Source organism: Sitophilus oryzae, unplaced genomic scaffold, assembly GCF_002938485.1.
Source record: "Sitophilus oryzae breed Bouriz unplaced genomic scaffold, Soryzae_2.0 scaffold_1494_pilon_pilon, whole genome shotgun sequence".
Taxonomy (NCBI): Eukaryota; Metazoa; Arthropoda; class Insecta; order Coleoptera; family Curculionidae; genus Sitophilus; species Sitophilus oryzae.
Genome location: NW_022146163.1, coordinates 4,207,810 through 4,230,805, shown reverse-complemented (window position 1 = coordinate 4,230,805; position 22,996 = coordinate 4,207,810). Strand labels below are relative to the sequence as shown.

The 22,996-nt window shown below is 32.3% G+C and overlaps 1 protein-coding gene across 6 annotated transcripts in view; it reads left to right on the top strand.

Annotated features, from left to right (window-relative positions):
- Positions 1–22,996, top strand: part of LOC115877525 (nuclear receptor coactivator 7) — a 311,115-nt gene that overhangs the window by 163,818 nt on the left and 124,301 nt on the right. For 3 of the 6 annotated variants that reach the window (XM_030893745.1, XM_030893746.1, XM_030893744.1), the window contains exon 2: positions 19,794–20,035. The exons of the other annotated variants lie outside the window; for them this stretch is intronic. In XM_030893745.1, the coding sequence (XP_030749605.1) occupies positions 19,794–20,035 (242 nt within the window). The remainder of the gene's footprint in view (positions 1–19,793; positions 20,036–22,996) is intronic. 6 annotated transcript variants of the gene reach the window in all.

Genomic DNA, 22,996 nt, shown 5'->3' with positions numbered 1-22,996 from the left:
CCGTTTTTGAAATATTTTCAATTTTGTGAAATTGCAGTAAAAATTGTAAGGCTTCATTTCTCCAAGGGTATCAATGTTTTTAATACTAAATATTTACTGAAGTTTATTTATTGATCAGTTATTGTGTTGCAATAATAAAAATAATACTACCTTATACAGAGTGTCTCAAAATTTATTTTAAATAATTATTAGCTTCAAACGGCAATAACTTCTTTAATTTAAACGGAACGCCCTGTATATTTTAGGAGAATCAGATGCACAATTTAATTGTCTATCAAATTGTATTGTACCGTTTTTTACCTATCCTTTCAAGTTTTCGTAGAAAATGCATTTTCTTATAATTTAGACCTCATTTATCAATATATCCATGGAATATTGACATTTTAGATTGTTTTTAAAGCAACAAATGTACAAAATGTACAGGCTAGTAATATTATCGTTTTTAGCAAAACGATGATATTACTAGCCCATTTGTATGCAAAAAGAAAACTATTTAAATCTTTATTAAAGAGTATACCATTAATTAAATATAACACCATTATTTCCGCCCATATACTAATTAAACATACTTAATTGTGTTCGTTAATAAATTATTATAAATAAATGTGGATTTGAGTCAGAAATCAATATAATAATAAGTTATCAAAATTAAAGTCTCTGTTGTTATAAATAAGCATTTATTAAAAAATGAAATATCATTTTTAAGGTGTTACTTTTTATCACACAGTTTTTTAGTATTTGGAGCAATTATTATTAATCAACGCAAACAGTCAGTTAATGTAGTTTGAATACTGGAATCATATTAATTGGTCCTCTTTAACAAATATTTAAACAGTTTTTTTTATTTTTAATGAAATAAACGAATTATATCGACAATATTAGTATCTGTACTCTTTAAAAATTTGGTACATCTTTAAAAATAATCTAAAATGTCAATATTCCATGGGTATATTGATAAATAAGTTCTAAATTAAAATGCATTTTCTACGGAAACTTAAATAGAGATAGGTAAAAAATGGTATAATATAATTTGATAGACAATTAAATTGTGCATCTGATTCTCGTAAAATATACAGGGTGTTCCATTTAAATTAAACAAGTTATTGCCGTTTGAAGCTAATAATTATTTAAAATAAATTTTTAGACACTCTGTATAAGGTAGTATTATTTTTATTATTTCAACACAATAACTGATCAATAAATAAACTTCAGTAAATATTTAGTATTAAAAACATTGATACCCTTGGAGAAATGAAGCCTTACAATTTTTACTGCAATTTCACAAAATTGAAAATATTTCAAAAACGGTAAGGTTTAAGTATAATAAACCTTAATCAAATTTACCTTTATTTTAATCGTAGAAACTAAAAATGTAATAATATACAGGGTGTTCCATTTAAAAAAATACAACTTTGATATTTTTTACTTATTTGGGACACTCTGTATCTTGTAAAATTATTTTTAAATTGTACCTCTAATAGTCCTTCATCGAACCCAAAACTTACAATTTGTAAAAATCTCATCGTTTAGCTACAATACTCCGTGTCGTATGTGGTGAACAACCCTGTATACTTAATTTTAAATAGTCGAAATTCATAAATCAGAGCTAATATCTCGCAGTCGAGAGAGCCTACCAAAGACACGTCCAGACTTAGCGGCGAGCTTTCTTGATCTCTCTCGGCCGTCTAAAAACCAACAGGGGACGAGGCTCCATGGGTTGCCTCGCGAGGCTCTCGCGAGACCCGTCCACACACAGCGAATTTGGAATGTCTCGCGCTCGTCTCGCTCTCGTCTCGTCAGGTCTGGACGAGCTAAGCAAATGAGGAGTAAGCAACACGTTAAAATCCAGACCACGCAGTTTCGATGGCTAGATCCACGCAGTTTCGATGGCTAGATCGGTATAGGTCTTTTTAACTCAAACATTCATATCGATCGCACTTACATAGTAAAAAAAACAGTAAATAGGTTGATAAAATACCGTTATATTATGCCAAGAAAGGCATTATTCCATTTATTTTATTACGCAAAAAATTATGCTCGGTAGATATTGCTTCTTGCGCTGTCGGAGATAATTTTCTGAAATTGCTAGTAGGTATATAAAGAGCAGTATTAAATAAAGGAAGAAAATTGTTGTTTGTGCAATGAATGCAGAAAGTGGTGCTTTCTCGCTCGAGCATAAAAGTTATGACCGAGACGTGGCCGAGGTCGGCGATTACGTAATGGCGGAAAAGAGTTTCCCATTCGAATTCTAGACATTTTTAATAAACATAATATATAAATACATAAATGTCATGTATAGCTTTGAAATTACTCATCAGATTAGTTTCATTATGTAATTGCAGATATATTATACCGTGTGATTGAGAAAAAAAGGTTCAAAGACTACTGGGGAATGACAATCTCTAGACCAAAATCGTCGAATTAATAGTTTCAATTAGCGTTGAAGTTTGTTTCGTTAATTTGAATGCAAGCATTCAGAACGTCAAAATTAGTGGAAGGAATTTTCAATTAGTGGAAAAAGTTAACAAACTTTTAACTTTTACCACTAATTATACTTCAAAATTTACGAGTAATGTTATTTTGGCCATTGATTATCATCCGTCAAGAGAAATTGTGGTTAGAAAGACTTTAACTTAGATTTTCTCTATGGATACACCTGATTACCGCAAGCTGTTGCTGGGAGACACTATTCATTTTAATTATTGTATTTTTTGAAACATTGTGACAAGCTTCATTCTCAGATTGTAATTGTAAAGCTTCATCTTCAAAACCTCGCAATTAGTGGAATAAATTAGTAAAAAGATTTCGGTTAACATCTCCTTTTTGCTGCCAGGGCTAATCTGGACTGGGCCTACTTTGTTTACGCGGAATCCGAACCGCGGTCCTCGGCAATATCATGGTCAATGGCCTACCTACTTGGCATGTGTCTAAATCAACTCTTACTCACGAGATATCCTATTTCATTCGGCCTCGAACCGGCGTGAATGGGCAGTGTGTGTCAATAGATTTTACACTTTTGCCTTTATTGGACAACAGCACGATACAGAGTTTCGAACCGGTCACCCGTCCATCCACTAGTATCGCCTTACGTCGCTTAACTTCCGTGTTCTAATGGGAACCGGTGTTTCGACGTAGCTGGGCTGTTGCCTGGGAATAAATTAGTGGCTTCAATTACACTTTATACTTTTTAGTTTACGATCATTCACAATGTCTAAAACACAGAATTAAAATTAATAGAATATCTTGCATTACCCAACAACAGCTTGCGGTAATCAGTTGTATCCATAGACAAAGCCTAATATTTAGCTTATAAAACAATAATCTTTTGATTTCTAACCACATATTCTTTTGATCGATGATAATCAAAAGCCAAAATGACATTTCTCGCAAATTTTGAAGTATAATAAGTGGAAAAGTTAAAAGTTTGGTAACTTTTTCCACTAATTGAAAATTCCTACCACTAATTTTGACGTTTTGAATGCTTACACAAATTAGAGGAACAAACTTTTAGGCTAATTGAAACCACTAATTTATTCCACTAATTGCGAGGTCCTGATTGAAGCTTAAATGATTGTATATTCTAATTGAAACCACTAATTTCTTCTATTAATTCCGAGGTTCTGAATGAAGCTTATGCGTAGAATGTAGAATGTTTAAGGGGGAGTTAATCACCGGGACCTTACAGATCTATTGTGTGTTTCCTTTTCTTGAGTTATAACGAGTTATAACTCATCATACAGTCTCAGGGCTTTAACAAAAGCCAGTATCTGAGACGGCTCCACAGAGGCCAGCTCTCCATCCTCGACACCAGCCGTACCAAAGTTCGTGGCACGAATGGTCGTTGTCTCGGCGCACTCAGTGATAAGGCGTTCTGGTGTTTCCCCCACAGAATCTCCATTCGCCGTTGTTTCTCAACTTCAGCCTACTGAGGTGTTCGTTGAGGAGACGGTGTCCTGTTAGAAACCCCGTGACAATACGAAGATTGTTTTTACTTAAATCAAGGAAAACCTTTGATTTTTCTCGGTCATAAGTTCTTAGGAACTTTTTCGAGTGTCTTAGACCGTTGGAGGACACCCATTCCAAGTTACGGATGGAGTCTTCCAGATTCTTCAGTTCCGCTTTCAGTTGGTTCCCGTTTGGAAAACAGAACGGTTCTGATCCAGTTAGTGGAGTGTTCGCTCCTTTTCTAGCTAGATCATTTGCTTTTTCATTGCCTTCTATCCCTTGGTGAGCAGGCACCCAGAGTAGGAGGACATTATTTTCTTTGCCTAATTTGTTGGCTTCTCTAGGCATTCTTTGACCAACTTCCAATTGATGATTACTGAGTTGATTGCGTTTAGTGCTGCTTGACTATCGGATAGGATGGAAATTTCCTGTTTTCAATAGTTCCTATCTAAGATAAATTGTACGCATCTTTCGATAGCGTAAATTTCAGCCTGAAGGATACTGGGGTAGTTGCCCTTGGCATTCTTTGACCAACTTCCAATTGATGATTACTGAGTTGATTGCGTTTAGTGCTGCTTGACTATCGGATAGGATGGAAATTTCCTGTTTTCAATAGTTCCTATCTAAGATAAATTGTACGCATCTTTCGATAGCGTAAATTTCAGCCTGAAGGATACTGGGGTAGTTGCCCTTGGCATTCTTTGACCAACTTCCAATTGATGATTACTGAGTTGATTGCGTTTAGTGCTGCTTGACTATCGGATAGGATGGAAATTTCCTGTTTTCAATAGTTCCTATCTAAGATAAATTGTACGCATCTTTCGATAGCGTAAATTTCAGCCTGAAGGATACTGGGGTAGTTGCCCTTTAAGCTTATGCGTATATCCATGGTATTTAGTATTAAGTATAAAATCAATTATGTATTATGATACAATAACTATGAATGGTGCTTGTTAACCCTACCCTGATTTAATACCATTTATTTATTACAAATAAACAATGCTATACAATATAAAATAAAGCTCCAACGTCTATTACTGGTAACAAGTGACTGACAGTTTACACAATCTACTTACTTTGCGAGAGTACTATCTGCATATAGACACGTAATGGCTAATGGTTTGTTTACGCGTGTGTGCGATTTACCTCGATTACTTTAATTTCAGAGAAATAAGTAATACTAGAGAACTTGGAAAATATTTGTTGGTAAAAACTTACAGTCTTATTTTACTTGAAAATGCCGGGGTATTTTACCACTTAGTCAAAAACACTAAGAAATAAAAACAAAAAACTTTTTTTAGAATTTCAAGTCATATTAATAATACTGACCTATCATTTCATGAAATAATAATCATATTTGTAAAAGCCGGAAATCAGTGAATTTTAATAATTACTAGTAATAACTCACATTCACTGATTTGCTAGCACTACGTTTGTAAAAGTTCTATAATTAATTTTGAAACAAACTTACTAGTGAATGGTCAGCGTTCACTGGAACTTGCTTACTCTTCCTCATACCAATACAGCAGTTGACTGAAAGTTTGACTTGACAAATTCAATTTTTTTTAATAAAAAATTAGATAATCACGAAAAAAAACTGTAACCGAAACAATCAAAACTCATTAATTTGGTCAAAAATATTAAAAGACACACGTGGTATGTCGACCAAATATGTAAAAGTAAAGTATGTCGACAAAACTCAACAAATTTGGTATGTCGATAGATTGGACCAAGGCCAACTTGACCGTGTACGACATAGTGCACATACAATTTTTTTATTGAATTTTAGTAGTGATACTCAAAGAAGCCCTAGGGAAGCTCAACAAATTAGGCAAAGAAAATGAAGTCCTCCTACCTTGGGTGCCTGCTCACCAAGGGATAGAAGGCAATCAAAAAGCAAATGATCTAGCTAGGAAAGGAGCGACTAACTGGACCAGAACTGTTCTGTTTTCCAAGCGAGAACCAACTGAAAGCGGAACTGACGAATCTGGAAGAATCCATCCGTAACTTGGAATGGGTGTCCTCCAACGGTCTAAGACACTCAAAAAAGTTCCTGAGAAGAAGTTTTTCCTTGAGTTAAGTAAAAACAATCTTCGGATTGTCACGGGGTTTCTAAAAGGACACTGTCTCCTCAACGAACAGTTCACTAGGCTGAAGCCGAGAAACAACGGCGAATGCAGATTCTGTGGGGAAAATGGGGAAACACCAGAACACCTTATCACTGAGTGCGCCGAGACGACGACCATTCGTGCCATGAACTTTGGTACGGCTGATGTCGAAGATGAAGAGCTGGCCTCTGTGGAGCCCTCTCAGATAATGGCTTTTGTTAAAGCCCCGAGACTGTGTGATGAGTTATAACTCGTTATAACTCAAGAAAGGGGAACACACAATAGATCTGTAAGGTCGCGGTGATTAACTCTCCTCTTAAACATTCTACATTCAATAGTGATACTGCATTTATTAGGGCGACTCTATGTTAACTTATTTCTCTGTGAGTCCAACTATTAGAAACTTATTTTTGCAATCGATGTAATACACCTATTGTTAGTTTAATTATAGACGATAAATGAAACCAGAATTAACACACCCGTAAGTTTTAAACATTTATATTTTCTCAGCAGTAAATAGTGGTAGTTTTACTAATAAACACATCAAACCAATTAGTTTAATTATTTTGTTTAAAATAGTTTTATGTTGTTTAGAAATTGAGACTATAAAGTAGAAGGTTCACTAAAGCTTGATTGTTGATTTTCTCTGTTTAAATAAGTTTTAATGTCTTTTTTAGTATTGCTGATCTATTCAATATTCAGATTCAATTTTATTTTAATATCAATTTCAATATCAAATAATGTTATCTACTGATTCCTTGGTTTTACTCAATCAAACAGTAATTACTACAATTTTTTTTTCTATTTAAATACCGTATGATCAAAAAAACGGCATCAAAGACGGATGGGGAATGACAATCGATGATAATTTTGGCGAGGTCAATCTCTAGACGCCTTTTATTAAAAATTGACATAAAACTCGTTAAAAAAGTAATATTAATTATAGAAAGATTAAAAAAGAATAGAACGTTTAGATCAGATACACAAATCTATATTAGACGCCTAGGGCTGGACCTCGCCAAAATTATCATCGATTACCTTTCCCCAGCCGTCTTTGACGCCGTTTTTTTTCGATCGTATGATACTACATCTACAAACTACCGTATGATCGAGAAAAAACGGCGTCAGCGATGGCTATGGAATGAAGATCGCTGTCATTTTATATGTAAATTTATATAGGAAATGTCATCAATGTTCATTTCCCAGCCAACTGGACGCCATTTTTTTTCGATCATACGGTATAATTTTCTATATAAATATCATTAATACAAAATTAAGACAAAAACTATTCTCAACTCATTAATACAACTAATAAGCCTCAATCACTTCCAAGGATGTGATTCCCCCCCCCGTCCTTCGAATTTAATAACAATATTGATGATGGTTATTTCTTGCCACAGATTATTGTAGTAAAAGTCGTTTTTTAAAGTCGTTTGTAAAATCACTGCATGGCTAATTTGTGGCGTGTATGTAAATATGTTATATGTTTTTTTATGTAAAAAATGGGTAAAAATTGTAAATTTATCTTTTAAAATCGCCAATTTCTTGTACTATTACTATAGAGTAACCATAAATTTAAACATTTTATTATAGTAAATTTACAATTATTTTTGTAAATTCACAAAGCGTTAGTAAATATTAATAAATTTAATAAAAAAAGTGTTTATAATTATTATAAAGGTTAATAAAGTCACGTTGCCATCTCTTCTTGTCTAGAAGAACCTTACTGGGCTGAACCTAACCAAAATAGGAACGAAATTGTCATCAGATACAAAATAACAAAAAAAAACATGCAAGAAAAAGGTATATAATCAAAACAGTCAACTTACCAACTTAGAGACTATGGATGTATAGAGTCCTCTATTATTGTCCTCCGAAACACAGTCTGAAAAAATAAATAATACTTGTTGTAAGATATGTTGATAGTTCATATAGAGAGATCATGGAACAATTATGTTTACATACCTAAACATAAAAAGATCGCTAAAATTAAAATGCAAATAATTATAATAAATGGAAATTGTGTTTTCTATATGACTGGCTTTATGTTTACAAAAACTATATAAAACATAATTAATATACTATACTTACCCTTAAATTATAAAAACACTAATCACCCACGCTCTGAGACTTTCTCTTGAACTGTTCTTCGTCTTTCCTCCTGACTACGTTTTCAATCGAATACTTAATGCGCATCAGCTTTACAAGAAGTCACGTGACGTGATGTCATTTTTTTACTAAAAATATTAAGGCGGGTTCCCACTTGTCAGTTTCGCTGACGCAGTCTGACTGATTCATTATCAATGAAAAATAAAAAACAACGATTGTATTCACACGTTTCATGTTTTGCTACATTCAGTATTCAGTTGGTCCAAATATTTTAATGTGGTGATTTCGTAGACAAATCACGAAAATGTAGTTCTCACGCTTCAGTTTCTATTCATTATTCGATAATGATCAGTCAAAAATGAAAATGAGTACGAATGTACTGATCATTTAACATGAAAATGTTTTCTGAAGGCGGGTTCTCACTTGTCAGTTTCGCTGACGCACTCTGACTGATTCATTATCAATGAAAAATAAAAATCAACGATTGTATTCACACGTTGCATGTTTTGCTACATTCAGTATTCAGTTGGTCCAAACATTTTAACGTGGTGATTTCGCAGACATGAAAATGGTTAAAACAAAATTGAAACCAGGTGTTTGCGAAGTTTGTTTACAATTAGCAAATGAATTACAGAATATTCTGGTGAATCAGAAAAGAAGAAAACGTTTTTTTTAAAGCAGATACGTCTACAAGAAACCGTTGAGGTTCTATTTTAACAGAACGTCAACGGTTTCTTGTAGACGTATCTGCTTTAAAAAAAAGCGTGTTCCCATAATAGTTTGAATTTAAATATTTTAAATAGTTTTTTTTCCTTATTCTTTGAATTTTTTTTGCTTCCGACGATAGACTTTCCGAAACGTTAAGCATTTTTTTCTTTGTTAAGCCAATTTGTATAACTGTAAACATAACTTCTGACAAGCAGTGTCCGTTTAGGTTTAATGCAGAAGTGTTTACAAAAAATAACTATTTTATTTTGTAGATTTTCTTGCAGTGCAGTGGCGAAATACCCATAAAGGATTTTTTTGGAGATATATATTAAAATAATTAATTTTAACTTTAACTTGTAAACTGAACAAATCACGAAAATGTAGTTCTCACGCTTCACTTTCTATTCATTATTCGATAATGATCAGTCAAAAATGAAAAAAGTAGAACTGGTTTTCACTTTAACTGAAAGTACGAATTTACTGATCATTTAATATGAAAATGTGTTCTGACGTTCATTATTTGTTCAGTATCACTGAATCAGTTGGACTGCGTCAGCGAAACTGACAAGTGAATTAATTTCGGGAGACGATAATGCAATTTTATCGTCGTGTATAAAACAATATTTTTTTTCCATAGCGAGTTACGTTTTAAAAAATATTCAGAAATTATTTCAAGGAATTTATTACGAGTAGAAAAAATATTGTGCTGGGTTGACGTTGGTTAATTTGACAAATAAATAAAGCTGTCTCTTCAGTTGTCAATTTTGAGTCAATATTTTTTAATTCTCTTTCGTGTCGATTGCTGATTGAATTGGAGCCAGAAATGGCTCAAAACGAAATAAGTATTATTACCAACAGATATTCAGGCTGAGACGACAAACGCCATATCCAAACTACTTCTATTTAAATTTTAAATCCCGAATAACTTGTGAAAAGGAATACAAAAATTTTCAAAAATGGAAGCAATTAAAAAAGAAACATTTCAAATAATTAAAAATCGCTGCATATTTTTCGTATGATATATCTCTGCGTTAACAGGTATAAAAACAAATCAGTTTTCACTTGATGCATTCGTTATGGGAAAATCTGTATAAGGCTTTAATGAGTTTCCATTATTATGCATTGCCACTTGCAGAGATTTAATTATTTATTTGCCGGTAATTGAAAAACACTAATTAATAAATTAAAGAACGCATTTAGTTCAAGCTAAATTAATTAAGTTACAGAATATATATAAATGTAAAATTATTCCTACAAATGTTTATTTGTCAATGATCGAAGTCCACACGGTTGCTAATTAAACTTTGGCCTTATTAAAGATATTAATATTTTGCGAAAAGAATGATTAAAAGTTAGATGGTATGATATTTTTACTTCCTAAATGGAGAAATCTATTTATATCGAAATTGTTTATTATAAGGTTATTTATATTGAATTAATTTCAAGTTATTTGTTACAAATAATTGGTATAAGTTGAATAAATTTGCATATGAAATCAATCACATTTTGTTGTACAAATGAAGTGTGTATTTGAATTCAGAACTACACATTTTTAATAGAAATAAATATTTCTTCAAAAAAAGTTATTGTTAATCAAATTTTGTTCTCCATGAAAATTACCTACATACCGGACCGGGTGCGTAGCAAAAATGGTTCACCCCTATAACTTTTTTTATTTTTTCAGTTAAAAAAACGAGATTTGGTATGTTAGTATATGCCATAAATTAGGATTGATTGGCGTATTCAATTGTTTTCGGTCATTTCCGGTTTCACCGGAAATTACTACAACTTTTGATTATTAAATGGCACCCACGTTTTTTTTTACTTTATTGAATAGAAAATAACACCTTGAATAGCCATGGCACTCTAGATTGAATTTTAAATTACGATTTTTTGTTAAGCGAAAATGTCAAAAGTTGACATATGATGTATCATTCTATTCAGAATGTCATTTTCTATCGAATAAAGTAAAAAAATACCGAGGGTGCCATTTAAAACTCAAAAGTTGTAGTCATTTCCAGTGAAACAGGAAATAACCAAAAACAATTGAATACTTCAATCAATCCTAATTTATGTCATATACTAACATACCAAATCTCGTTTTTTATCTGAAAAAATAAAAAAGTTACCTATATAGGTGAGCCACTTTTGAGACGTACCCGGTATACCTATATCCTTCAATCAATACTTTAAGTATTGATTAAAATAATAATTTATATACAGAGTAAGACTTAAATAAGTGCAATTATTTAATTTTGGTATTTTTTCGAAAAAAAAATGTATTTTTTTTTTATTTTTGGTTAAAAAACATAATATTTTGATAACATGCCAACATAAGTAGTAGGCTAAAAAAAGAAAATCCGGAAAAAACTACAATGGTTCTCAAAATTTAATCAAAAAATATTTTTTCCTAAATTTTAAAAGTAAAATAAAACTCGGATATTTTGGATTTATTTGTAAACTAGTAAAGAGAAAATACGTTTCTTTTTCGAGATCTACCAGTCCAAAATATTTGCACTTATTTAAGACTAACCCTGTATAATTCTATAATTGCTATTTTTAGTTTCTATTTCTTCATTAGTTTGTTTAAAAACTAGTAAATTTAGCCCTTGATATACAGGTATACTTACTTATAGTAGTAAATTAATTTCACTTTTTCAAATTGTGATTTATTTTTGTTATTTTATTTTTATACCTTATAGGTATTTTTAATGTTATATGTTCATTAATTTGTTCATTTTCTAATAATTATAATTATAGTTGTTTTAATTAAAAATGTTTTTATGTATCCTATCTTTGATGTTTTACTAATAATTAAAATGTATTATTTATTCTTTATTATTTAAATTTTAAATCATTATTCCTATAAGTCTTAAATTTTCCAGTTTGTTAAACATAATATATTATATTATATCTAATTAATATAACTATTTTTGGGTTTGTGTCTATAAGAGTTCCATTTTGTTTAAAATGTTATTGAGTACATATATTTATTTATTTATTTTTCATTTTGGTTTAGTCGCTTTGTTAAACCTTTGAAAACACATTATATTGTTTAATTTCATTGGTCGGTCTTTAAACAAGGTATAAATATTACGTAGGGATATAAGTTTCTCTCTTTGATAGAGTTAATTTACTATGTATTTAATATTTCCGCACTGGGTGTTATTATTTTTTAATAAGTAAACATTTACCAAAATGTTTTCAATCATTTTTATTTGCACTCTGAACTATTTATTAATATTTTAATTATTAAGAGACTAGGGAATTAATTGGTGTTCTAAATATATTACTTTAATATGAACAATATTTTTATAGCATTATCTGCAAGTTGTTGACATTCTGGTTAACTATTGCAATTATTTTTCCTAATTGATATAGAACAACTAAATGATTATTTTAATTATAACGTTGATAGAGTCCACTTCTGTTTTATAATAATTAATGTCTTTTATGTTTATTTTTCAATCATTTTTATCACATACAAAATAACTTTTTTAATCAGTTTAATTAATTATTAAACCTAATTTTATGTTTTAACAAATTCTTAATGTTTGTTTTTACATAATATATACTGGGTGTTTCTCAAAAGTAGCTCACTGCTATAATTTTTTTATTTTTTTAAATAAAAAAGGGAGATTTGGTATTTTAGTATATGCCATAAATTAGGATCGTTTTCGGACACTTCTTGTTTCACCGGAAATTCTAAAACTTTTGATTTGTAAATGGCACCCTCGGTAATTACTTTATTCAATAGAAAATGACACTCTGAGTAGAATGGCATATCATATGTCAACTTTTGACATATTTGCTCTAAAAAAAATCGTATTTAAATCTGTAGTGCCATGGCTGTGTTCCACCATCTGAAGAAGAGCGAAAGTCCTTCATACCCAAAATAGGCAAAACTGACTGGGCTAACCCCAAATCATTTAGGCCTATTAGTCTCACATCGTTCGTATTAAAAACGATGGAGAAAGTAGTGGACAACCATATTAGAGTAAATCATCTACAGGGTAAACCAATGCACGATAGTCAGCATGCATATAGAACGGGCCGATCCACAGAAACTGCTCTGTACCAGTTAACTGAGCTAATACAGGCAAGCCTGGATAGCAAAGAGACAGCGCTTTGTGCCTTCTTGGACATTGCAGGGGCGTTTGACAATATACCTCATAAGATGGTCAAGCAATCTCTTGAAACAAGAGGGGTGAACAAACAGTACGATCATTCGCTGGTTTTGGGAAATGCTCTCAACACGAACAGCAGAGGCTGAGATAGGTACCAAAACTGTAGTTGTTAAAACAACGCAAGGAACTCCACAAGGTGGAGTGACCTCCCCCCTACTGTGGAGCTTGGTAGTGGAGGAACTACTGGAAGAATTAACTCTAGCGGGAATACACTGCATAGGGTATGCAGATGACATAGTCATCATTGCACGGGGGAAACATGATGGCACCCTGTGTGATATTATCCAAAGAGGACCCCGCATCGCTGAGAGATGGTGCAGGACTGTCGGGCTGAGTATTAACTCAGGTAAAACCGCAGTAGTGCCATTCACCAGAAAGCGAAGTTTGAAAAACTTGAAAAGAATCCATCTAGATGGAAAGGAAATACTACCATCACAGGAAGTGAAATATTTGGAAATAACCCTGGATAGTAAACTTTTCTGGAACAGGCATATTAAGAACATTACCAGCAAAGCCACAAAGTCTCTCATGATATGCAGAAGACTGGCGGGAAATAGATGGGGCTGCGCCCCTAACATTTTGCGCTGGATGTATACCCTGATAGTAAGACCCATGATTACTTATGGAGCAGTTGCTTGGTATACAAAACTAGAGCAACGTACAGCAAGGCAAAACCTGTGCAAAGTACAGAGACTAGCATGTATCTGCATCACAGGTGCCATGAGACCATGTCCAACAGCAGCAATGGAGGTCATTCTAGACCTAACACCACTGCACATTGTCGTCGGTAGTTTGGCCAATGCGACAATGATTAGAATGGCAATTGACGGAAACAGTACTGGGAGAATTTTCAGGTCAGGGGCTTGGAAGACCCTCAAAAAGAAAATTCCACTTCTCCAATTCCCAGTGGATGACATACCAAGAATTTACAACTTTGAGAAACACCTCACTGTAGTATTGAGTAATAAAAAGGATTGGAAGAAAGAAACGCTTACTCAGCATATAAAAGACCATACCATCACGTGGTATACTGATGCTTCGAAAACCAAAACAGGGATAGGAGTATTTGGGCCGAAAACTAAATACTCCGAACCAATGGGCACCTACCCCAGTATCCTTCAGGCAGAAATTTACGCTATCGAAAGATGCGTACAATTTATCTTAGATAGGAACTATGGAAAACAGGAAATTGCCATCCTATCCGATAGTCAAGCAGCACTTAACGCGATCAACTCAGTAACCATCAATTCGACGTTGGTCAAAGAATGCCTAGAGAAGCTCAACAAATTAGGCAAAGAAAATAAAGTTCTCCTACTCTGGGCGCCTGCTCACCAAGGGATAGAAGGCAATGAAAAAGCAAATGATCTAGCTAGAAAAGGAGCGAACACTCCACTACCTGGACCAGAACCGTTCTGTTTTCCAAACGGGAACCAACTGAAAGCGGAACTGAAGAATCTGGAAGACTCCATCCGTAACTTGGAATAGGTGTCCTCCAACGGTCTAAGACACTCGAAAAAGTTCCTCAGAACTTACGACCGAGAAGAATCAAAGGTTTTCCTTGATTTAAGTAAAAACAATCTTCGGATTGTCACGGGGTTTCTAACAGGACACTGTCTCCTCAACGAACACCTCAGTAGGCTGAAGCTGAGAAACAACGGCGAATGCAGATTTTGTGGGGAAAACGGGGAAAAAACAGAAGACCTTATCACTGAGTGCGCCGAGACGACGACCATTCGTGCCATGAACGTCTGATGTCGAGGATGGAGAGCTGGCCTCTGTGGAGCCGTCTCAGATACTGGCTTTTGTCAAAGCCCTGAGACTGTATGATGAGTTATAACTCGTTATAACTCAAGAAAGGGGAACACACAATAGATCTATAAGGTCACGGTGATTAACTCCCCTCCTAAACATTCTACATTCTACATGGCTGTGTTAAAACACTAATATTTAATCAAGGAGTCCTGGAAAAACAGATTTGATCGTCTAATGTTTTTCGTGTCACCCTGGCCGGTTAAAAGATGACCAAATCGTATTTTTAATCATATTACTATACTTTTTTCAAATGGAGCGAGGGTGGCTTATTAGCATATTTGGTAAAAGCATTTTTTACGATTAATTTGGTACCACACATTTGGTATTTCGAGTCAAATTGTCGTTATAAACCGCATGTTACAATTTTAAAACCATATGCGAAAATGTCAAAAGTTGATATATGATGAGTGTCTTTTTCTATCAAATAAAGTAAAAAAATACGATGGCTGTTATTTAAAAGTCAAAAGTTGTAGTCATTTCCGGTGAAACAGGAAGTGACCTAAAAAAAATGAATACGTTAAACGATCCTGAATTATGTCATATACTAATGTACCAAATCTCGTTTTTTTTTTTATCTGAAAAAATAAAAAGGTAATAGGGCGTGAGTCATCGTTGGCTATATCGTTGGCTAACCCTGTACATCAACTTGAAATTGCTGTTTATAACCCCCCCAAAAAACAAATATTTCTTCTTGGCGCCATGTCATAAAAGAATCTCATTTGTCCAGTACACTCGTAACTCTCGTAACATAGTAGCTATTTTCGCATTTTCTTTAAAAATTAAAAGGACTGGCGCCAATTTTTTTTCAGTGTTTCTTTTCTAATTAATTGAATACAACACAAAACTGATATTTTTAGACTTCAGGAAATAATTTTAATTTTTTTAGTTATAGGCGTAGGCGCCAAATGAAATATTGTCCTTAGTTTACTAAATTTCTGTTTTAAATCTACTACGATTATTTATAGAATTTCGTTGTTTATTGTAAGTTATAACCTATTATCACATACAGGGTGTCCCAGAAATAAGTGCAAGTATTTTAAGGGGTGGTAGATCTCGATAAAATAAAAAAAAATTATTTATAGAAAATATTTAATATTATCTCTTTATCGTTTTTCAAATAAGCCCAAAATAACGGAATTATTTTACTTTGAAAATTTCCAAAAATAAAAATATTTTTTGCCCAAATTTTGAGAACCACTGGATCTTTTCTGGATTTTCTTTCTTGTAAATTTAATCTATTATCTATGTTGCCATATTATCAAGAAATTATGTTTTTAACTAAAAACTAAAAAAAATCCAAAATTTTTTCAAAAAATTCCGAATTTTCAAAAAGAAAATTCGCGAAAAAAACCTCATAGGCGTGTTTCTAGAGTTGAATAAAATTACTTAATACCGTTACTACCAGTTAAAATACTTGCACTTATTTCTGGGACACCTTGTATATATTAAAACGAATTGATTATGACTGAATTAAAAAAAAAACTAAGGAAAGCATATCAATCAATAAAATTAGTATAACCGCGATTGTACCATAGTATAAGGAAACTGTAGTTTCCTTTGCTTTTTTTTAAATTTCTCTCTATCTGCTACCGTACCATGTTATCGAGATTAGATATTGCAAATAAGATTAGCTGCAAATTAAAAAAACATTTTCGAAAAATATTTTATTTTATAGTTTGTATCACTTCAGATGATCCAGACTTCAGTTTTTTAGACCGGCAAATAAAACAAACGTTCGTTTTTTCCGTCTACATACAAGGTTTTACTCGATACATTTTGACTGAACAGGCCAAACTGACAATTAAAACATTATGTGTAGACAGAGCTTAACAAGATGACATGTATTTTTATTCCAATTAATTTTCAATTTTTGAAAATGTTTTACTAATAACATTCCAGACGCAGACGAGACGGTTCGAATATTTTTCTGACAGTATAAATTTATTTTATTATTTCACATTATTATCACTTCAAGTTTATTAGAGAGAAATATGTATCCTCTTTAACCTTGCCAAGATCTTTAAGTTATTTCATCTATTTATTTCAAAAATGATGTTTCATTTCCAATTAATATAATTTGAAAATCACATTTATTATATCTATTAATTTTTTTATTCTAAATTATTACATTTTGAACAGATAATTTTTATATTTTGTGTTTTGAGAAGTTTTAAAAGCTGGGTAGTTTGAAGAGAAACTAATAAAGCTTCCCTTTCATTTTAAACTATTTTTAGTTTATTTATTTTCTAAAACAAAAGAAAGAAATAATGTTCTTAATTACTTTTCGAGAAGAATTCATAACTGAATTTTATATGAGCACTTATAAATTAAATGGAATGTTTTAATCATTAATATTCATCGCAAATCATAATAATTAATTTGTTTACGCGGTATAGTTGCCAATTTTAGTTATACACAGTTTATTTAGACCTGTTTTGCATTATCTCTCAAAATATTTATTTTAAACAATCAGGGCATCATTTATTTGTTTCTCTGCCTTACCAAAAGTGTAACATATTATTTAACGATTATTTGTTTAAGGCGCAGTTACCAGTTTTAAATATATATTATTTTTTTGAACAATAATTTTGCATATTATTATCGCATTAAAGTTTTAATTTAATCAATCACTAAATCAATTATTTGTTTCTCTGTTTACTAAAAGCTATACATATTAAGCAAGTGTGATTTTTATTCAGAATAAAGATTGTTGTTCATAAACATTGTATAAAATAAAACTGCAGTAAACTTTAATTAAATTTACCTTTATTTTAATCGTAAAAACGAAAAATTAATTAATATACCGGGTGTTCCATTAAAAAAAACAGCTTTGATATTTCTTTATTTATTTGGGACACTCTATACTTTATACCTTTTGAAAATAATTTTAAATTGTAGCTTTAGTAGTCCTTCAACGAACCCAAAACTTACAATTTGCAAAAATTTAATCGTGTGGCTACAATACTCAGTCTCGTATGAGGTGAATAACCCTGTACACTGTAAATAAGTGATATACAGGGTGGTCCGAACTGTTTTTCGGAAACTTCGGGAGCATATTCGGCAGATAAAGATAAGTAAAAAAAATCGTATAAATGTATGTCCTAAAATGCTTAGTTTCGGAGATACAAGGTGTAGAAGTTTCATTTTTATTTCGATTTTTTTCAAATAATTTCTGAACTAACGTCAATATTTGAATGAAAATTGGTGTCTGGGATTTTTTTGACATGATAAATTTGATTTTGATGTCAATATGACTCCTATTTGTAGGGGGCGCTACCTACATGTGTTTTAACTGTTTTGAAGAGTAATAACTTGTTTACCGTCCGTACCTATATAAAACTACTGGGTGAAAAAATATATATTTCGTGATTTTTTACGTAAAAAATGTCTCCTTGTAATAATCGCTACGAGCAACTCAAGATATTTAGATTGTAAATAGCCAATACATGTCATTATTGACAAAAAATAAGTATGTTAAGAGAGTAGATAGTTATTTGACTGAAATGATAAATTTGTGAATGATAAACTTTTAATTTTTTTAATTATAAATTTTTCTTCCAAAAAATGATGATAAAACAGTTTCTGTTGAACCTTTGACACAAAATCATTTAAAATTTACGATTTGAATCTAATTATTTTATTCAACATGTTCAATTTATGTCAAAGATGAAAAGGTATTGATAATTTCGGTTTTAAATATCTCGAGAACCATAGGCTACGGTCACAGTGGAACCGTTTTCGGCCGAAATATTTTCTGGCTTTTACGGCCGAATAGATCGGCCGTGGCGTATAGTCAGAGTGGCATCGTTTTCGGTCGAAAATAGACGTCTTTCAGGAGTCTGTGTTTACTGTAGCCGAATAAAGTTTTCTATAGTGCAAAATTAATTTATAAAAGATTTTATTTTTCAAAAGTAGTAGTGTATTAAAATTATTATTACTAAGAAAATTAGATATTTTATACTAATTATATATTTCGCTCGAGCATAAGGTTTGAAGAATATCATATTTTTTCCGCAGTTATTTGAACATAGTTAAATTACTGTAATTTCAGTCCCACGAAGAAAAACGCAGCGTATGCCCGAAAAAAACAAATTATTTTGTTTACGTCCGATGTCCGAAAAAATCGGCCAAATTCATGGGTCCGAATCGTTGATTAAAAATTTCGGAGTATTCGGCCGTAAACGCCCGAAAACTAATTCGGCCGAAGACGGTTCCACTCTGACCGTAGCCTTACTCGTAGCGATTTTTACCAAGAGACCTTTTTTACGTAAAAAACGCCGTAAATGTATATTTTTTTACTCAGTAGTTATATACAGGTACGGACGAAAAGTTATTACTCTTCAAATCAGTTAAAAATATGTAGGTGGCGCTCTCTACAAGTAGGAGTCATATTGACATCAAAATCAAATTTCTCACGTCAAAAAACGCCCAAACACCAATTTTCATTCAAATATTGAAGTTACTTCAGAAATTATTTGGAAAAAATCGAAATAAAAATGAAACTTCTACACCCTGTATCTCCAAAACTAATCATTTTAGGACATTCATTTATACCAACTTTTTTACTTATTTTTATTTGCAGAATATATGCTGCCGAAGTCACCCGAATACAGTTCAGACCACCCTGTGTACAGGGTGGCTCGAATTCGACGCTCATCATTGGGATTTCGGAAACCGTAAGAGATACAGGATCGGTTAAATGGAGGCAAAGTTGCGCAATTTGATGCTCAATAAAATGCCGTATTGCATTTTTATTTTTTATTTTTTTTGCATAAAATATTCTGGTGATGGTATTTTCTGTGCGCAAAAGGTTGAAATAATATACAATGTCCGAACATTTAAACAAAATGGAACTCTATATAGATACCCCGTACCATAACTCTTAAACGACAACATAAAAATACCCTCGTCCCCTTCGATCCAGGTGGTGCCGGAAAAAGTGACGATGCGCCATCCGGAGGGCTCGTGGCCCAACATCGCCGACATCGACGAAGAGGAGCAGGCGGCCATCGTGGCGAGCAAGAAGGGCCGGCGCAAGTCCTGGCACGCCATCAAGTTCGAGCGCAAGCGCAAAAAGGACCTGGACCTGGACCAGTTCGGGTTCCCGCCGCAGGTGCGCAGGGAGAAGCGAGGGTCCTGGTGGAATATTTTCGCTAACGCGCCTAGGTAGATACACAGTATAGTATAAGCATTACAATTCTTTTTAGTGAAACGAATCACACGATTCAATTTCTTGTGATTAGACTGAACGAACCGCAGCACAATATTTGGTGGGATAATTACTTAAGGGACCAGAAAAAGAAATATACAGTTCTTTCATTTGTTTTTCAACGCTTTATTGCACTGGCGTAATTGGATTGATTATTTACCAATAATATTAAAATCAATCATCAAAAATCATGAATATTAGATTCATCAATCCAATTCATTTATACTATTTGCTACTTCTTAATACCAATTTAATATTTTTAGCATATTTTATTTTAATTCTGATTTAATAATCATATAATAAACAGTTTATAATATAAATACCGTATGATCAAAAAAATGGCGTCCAGTTAGCTTGGAAATAAACATCTATGACATTCCCTATATAATTTTTAAATCACAGCAATCTTTATTTCATAATCATCGCGGATGACGTTTTTTACCATATTGAGCAGAGACCAACAATATTTATTTGGAGTTGCATAAAAACACGATTTCGTCTTTTAGCCCGTTTATAGTCGGTAAATATTATTTTAACAAAAATGTTAACGTGAAAATTAAATGCGTTACGGATACTCTTTATACCGGATGCGTCTCAAAAGTGGCTTACCACTAGAACTTCCTTACTTTTTCAGTTAAAAAACGAGATTTGGTGTAGTAGTATATTATGACATAAATTAGGATTGATTGATGGGTATTGAATTGTTTTCGGTCACTTCCTGTTTCACCGGAAATGACTAAAACTTTTGATTTTTAAATTGCACCCTCGGTATTTTTTTTTACTTTATTCGATAGAAATTAACACTCTGAATAGAATGACATATCATTTTATGGTTTATTTGCAGGGGCGCAACTAGACATATACTTTTAGGGGGGCTTAACTCTTTTGGGGTGGCTTAGGTCACTATAAGATAATATTGATGTGAGGTTAAGACCAATTTTATAAGACACGCACGGGATATCTGGGGGGGGGGGGGCTAAGCTCCCCCTGGCCCCCTTAGTTGCGCCTCTGTTGTCAATGAGCCACCCTGGTTCCATTTGAAAAAAATGAGATATAATTAAAAATACAATTTGGGCATTTTCTAACTGACCGAGACAAGACGCTAAAAACATTAGACGGTCAAATCTATTTTTCCGAGGCTCCTTGATTAAGAATTAGTGTTTTTAACATAGCCATGAGCCATGGCACTCTAAATTGAAATTTAAAATACAATTTTGTTTTAAGCGAAAATGTCAAAAGTTGACATATGATATGCCATTCTATTCAGAATTTCATTTTCTATCGAATAAAGTAAAAAAAATACCGAGGGTGTCATTTAAAAATCAAAAGTCGTAGTCATTCCCGGTGAAACAGGAAGTGACCAAAAACTAGTGAATACGTTAGTCAATCCAACTTTGTCATATACTAACATACCAAATCTCGTTTTTTTATCTGAAAATAAAATAAAAAATTATAGGGGTGAGACACTCTTGAGACGCACCCGGTATATATAACTAAGAACAGTATAAGTATTTTTTTTTCTTGTAAACTTTCTTATCGTTTGCATTTTATGCCCATGATGTTTGTCTATCTATACTTATATCACCGCCCCGCCGCACAGTGCTTCGTCCCATGGACAAAAATCAAAAAATAAGTTAAAATTTACTAATATCTGAATATATAATTTTATACCTATAGCAATGTTCAACCATCCTGTATATTATTTTTCATAAATAGCGTTTTTGTTAGCAAATATGTTCACTAAAAATAAATTTTGCGATCATTATCTCATCAGTGAAAAGAATAACATTCATAGTAGTTCTGTATATTATGGAGTTAAACGGGTACGTACTTAATTGAAAGCCACTATGGATATTGTTAAACAAGGTATGTACTTTAAATTTATTTCTAAACAAGTTCGTGATTGTTTAGTTTTTATTTATTTTTTAAGATGATTTTTAAATGGGTATAAAAATTTTACGTTTTCAAACTTCAAAAAGGCATTTAAAAAAAACATATCAAAACATATCATATTTATTGAATATTTTTGTTGCCATATTCATACTTTTAATTTTTGTATAGTTCACCTGCGTCTGCTTGCGAAGAACTTTATTTTATAATACTTTTCAGATGGAGTAAAATTGATAAGCAATGCCGATCAGGCTAATACTTGGCTTGATCATAAGGACAAGAACTCAAAATTATTTGTATTTCAAAAAATATGTTCTTATTAGATATTGATGAACCTTCCAGTCAAATGAGACACCACTTGTGCCTGAAAAAGTCCACTATGTTGGAGCGAAACGTCGCATAAAAAAAGTGTCCCCCCCCCCATCTTTCAATTTATTATAAAATCTCATACCCAAGAAAAGGAAAAAATAATATATGGATATGGTCTCTTAAAGAGGTAACTATTAACATTCGAACCCCTCATACCGACAAAATGAACACTAACAACGCGAAAAAGTAACATATTAGAAAATGATGTACAGAAATATCTTATATGTGAGGATACTTCATGTACCTGTGATTTGGATACTATAAATTTGGAAGATTCTGTCAGCAGTGATTCGCCTGAATCAGAGTAGTTACGATCTATGCATTTTGTTGTCCTAAAGTAAATTTATAATATCTCTCTTTTTTTTTAATTAAATATAACATTAATGTTTCTTTTTCATTAAAGAAAAACATTTTTATCTTATATTAGGCTTATATTGTAGGAATCATGTTCTAATGTTATTTCAATTCTTTTTTATCACAGGAATTTATTTAATACTTACACCGTTTTCATACTATAACTTATTATTTGCTTAGATGGAACACAGCTCCAACATTATTATTATTTATAAGATTTTTTTTCATAAACGTGGGACTAAGAACATCATCATTTAGTACAATGAGAGTACTCATCATTTGTGTCAAATAAACCTAGTTTGAAT